This window comes from Colletotrichum orchidophilum (assembly GCF_001831195.1).
Source record: "Colletotrichum orchidophilum strain IMI 309357 chromosome Unknown Scaffold_197.1, whole genome shotgun sequence".
Classification (NCBI taxonomy): Eukaryota; Fungi; Ascomycota; class Sordariomycetes; order Glomerellales; family Glomerellaceae; genus Colletotrichum; species Colletotrichum orchidophilum.
The window spans coordinates 830-3,675 of NW_019173153.1; the positions used below are offsets into that span (position 1 = coordinate 830).

General features: G+C 53.7%; 1 protein-coding gene across 1 annotated transcript; it reads right to left on the reverse strand.

Moving 5' to 3' along the window:
* Positions 1-421: 421 nt before the first annotated feature.
* On the reverse strand, positions 422-1,852 carry CORC01_13513 (uncharacterized protein; the record flags this gene model as incomplete). The annotated part of the gene is made up of 1 exon (XM_022625130.1): positions 422-1,852. One exon carries the CDS (start codon positions 1,850-1,852, stop codon positions 422-424), a length of 1,431 nt encoding a protein of 476 aa, XP_022468344.1.
* Between the last annotated feature and the right edge of the window lie 994 nt (positions 1,853-2,846).

Below are 2,846 nucleotides of genomic sequence, written 5' to 3' on the forward strand. Positions count from 1 at the left end.
TTGATCCAATTCGTTCCCCCTCCCCTTACCCATCCCTTTGGAAACCTTCTTTTCCCCAGGTCCACATGGATTTTCATCCCTTGCTTGGGCTTTTCTGCGCGACCATTTGCCGGTGGTCCACGCAATCGTTTCTGTCCTTCTCTTGCCGACTTGATCCTCCTCTTGTTCCGAGACCGTATTCTTCTTCGTCATGAGATAGTGATAAACATGGCAGTGACAAGTGAGAACATTCAAGCGTTAATAATCCAACGTGGAGCGGAAAACACGAACAAATGAAGATCGAAAGCAAAAAAACAACAAAACAAAAGAAAGATGAACGGGATGGAAAATGCAATCGCTGCGCTAAAATGCAAATGTTCCGGCTGGTCCCCACGCCTCCCTTCGTCAATCGGCCACATGCTCGTAACCCGCAAATGGGGAGCTAATTGAGGTGCTCTTTGGATGCGTTTGACGATCTTCCGTGCGTGCGTCCAAACATACGCCCAAAGACGGCACCAGATCTCTTATATCGTTCAAAAAGCATCTGATTCTCCCGAATTCTCTCGGCCTCGGTCTCGACGCGGATTTTGCGGAGCTGAGCATCGGCATAGGCGGCTCCCTTGGCACTCCGCCGAGTCTCGCTGACGGTGCGCTTGTGCAGCGTCTTGACGAAGCGAGAGATGGTGTGCTCGGGCTCCGTGCCATCAGAGTCCGAATCCGAGTCGAAGTCGAAAAAAGATTTGGGCGTGTCCAGACCCGACGATTTGTTTATTGTCGGCGTCAGCGGCGGTAAAGGAGCCGAACGGGGATGGGTGAGGTCGGCAGTACATGGATAATAACTCCCATGAGAGGTATGAGGTCTCGTGTAATCAGATGGCAGGGGAGAATAGAGGGGCGATGAGAGAGGCGAGAACAGAGATGCTGTGGCGGGAGAGTACAGAGGCGCGGCAGGGGACGTGGACGTGGACATGGGCATGGAATGGAGATGGATGGGTGGTGGACGGTGTCCCTTGCGAAGATTGCCCATACTTGGTCGAGATGAGAGAGTAGAAAAGTGTGGTGGAGGTGGTGGAGGATAGCTTGGTGCTTGAGGCTGAGTACGAGGGAAAAGGCTGTAAGAAGAGCGGACGGCACGAATGGTCCGGCGAGGTTCCGGAGGGCTCCGAGGTTCAGGGTCCTCGGGGTCCTGGACAGGTTGAGGGACTGGCGACTCAGGCATAGTTGCGGGTGGCTGGTTTTGAGTCACAGGGTCCTCGGTGGTGGATGGGGCTGGCGATGGTGAGTGCTGGACCTGAATGTTATACTCGACAGGTCGGGGTGGCAGGGGGTAAGCGTCATAATTGATGCAACCCGTCTTCTTCGCCCTTCGGATATGTGGTGACGGGATCAATGCGGGATACTGGGTCTTGGATTTCTCTGGAGTCTGCTGAGTCTTTCCCTCATCAATAGGCCAGAAGGTGTCCCAAAGCTGAGATGCGGAAGCGTGGTACTGGTAGTCGTCGTCTAGTGATACTTCTGAATCAGTCCGATCATCGATGAGGCTGGGTGCTGAACTGTTGGAGCCTTGCGAGCCCATGGAAGTGCGATCTCTTTTGGTTGGTGTTTCTGGGCTTGCCAGTCCGTGATGGTCGTAGTCTTGAGCAAGATCTTCGGACGAGTACGTTTGGCCGGCTCTTCTATACGGATTGCGGGTTGGAGTGCCGTCGGGTCGCGGGTATGAAAAGTTGGAGTATCCGTAGTACTTGGAAACGAGCTTAAGATGAGCAAGTTTTGTTTGCCGCTCCATACTTGACGGCCGAGATGATGGTCGAGAAGCTATCGTGACGTCGAGCTCCTGTGCGAAACCGATAATGTCCTCTTGAGCGTCAGACATCGCTGCGGTCAGCGTCTGCAACACCGGCTTCGATCAATGCTGGGTGTGAAACTCTGGGGTTAGTAACGCCACGACAGGGACATTGGCCGATGGACTCATGGACGAGGGAGAGGCAACGATATATGCATGGGCCGTCTTGAGCCAAGCGGAGCCAGTCTCCCTGTCATGAACGAATTGTAAGAATGTCTCCTCTGTCACGGCTGGCCCGGCGGCACGAATCATAAGCCTTCCACCCAACGGCGGACAACAACAGGAGCACAAATATGCAGCACCTTGTCTTGGTCTCTTCATACTTGAGGTCTCGTAGTGGGCTCTGGTCCACTCGGGTGGCCGATTATGACAACCAGACCATCCCCTGCAATTCTCAGACATTCCTCGCCTAGAGGCCATCCCTCGTGTGATATGCATACTCAGGGACAGATGAACCTATGGCCAATCAGAGTCCCCGGTGAGACACCGAATGTGGCCCGGTGTGTTGTGGACGATTCGGTGGGCATCGGAAGCTGCATGGCCTCGACGGCTCTCGCAGGAATGGTAGATTGCCTGCTGGCGACTTCCGTCTCGAACGGAATGCATAATGGACAAAAAGGGTATGACCTTGGGTCTCTGCATTACTCGGGTTTGTTAAACGCAATAGCAAACGCGCTCTGCAAAACTCGCGTTGGTGCGTCGTTTACGACAAGTGCAGAGTCTGCCGGCTTGGCTTCCTTGGATAGAGAAATGTTCTCGATTACTCTTCCCGGAGAACTGCTTGATATTAAGAGGGAAAACAAGATTTTCTGTGGCGTCGATAATTCTGCGCAGGGGAGAAAGAAGCAAGGAAAAGTGTACGATCATGCGGGGAAGCCGATCAGAAGAGCCTCAACAACGTCCCCTACATCCAACGACTGCTCATCAACGTCCGTCCGCTGTCTAGAAAACAGGGTCAACGGGGAAAGTCCAGCCTGAACTTCTGCACGCTTGAGTAGCAGCCGAGAGGGTCCTAGTGGAAAAG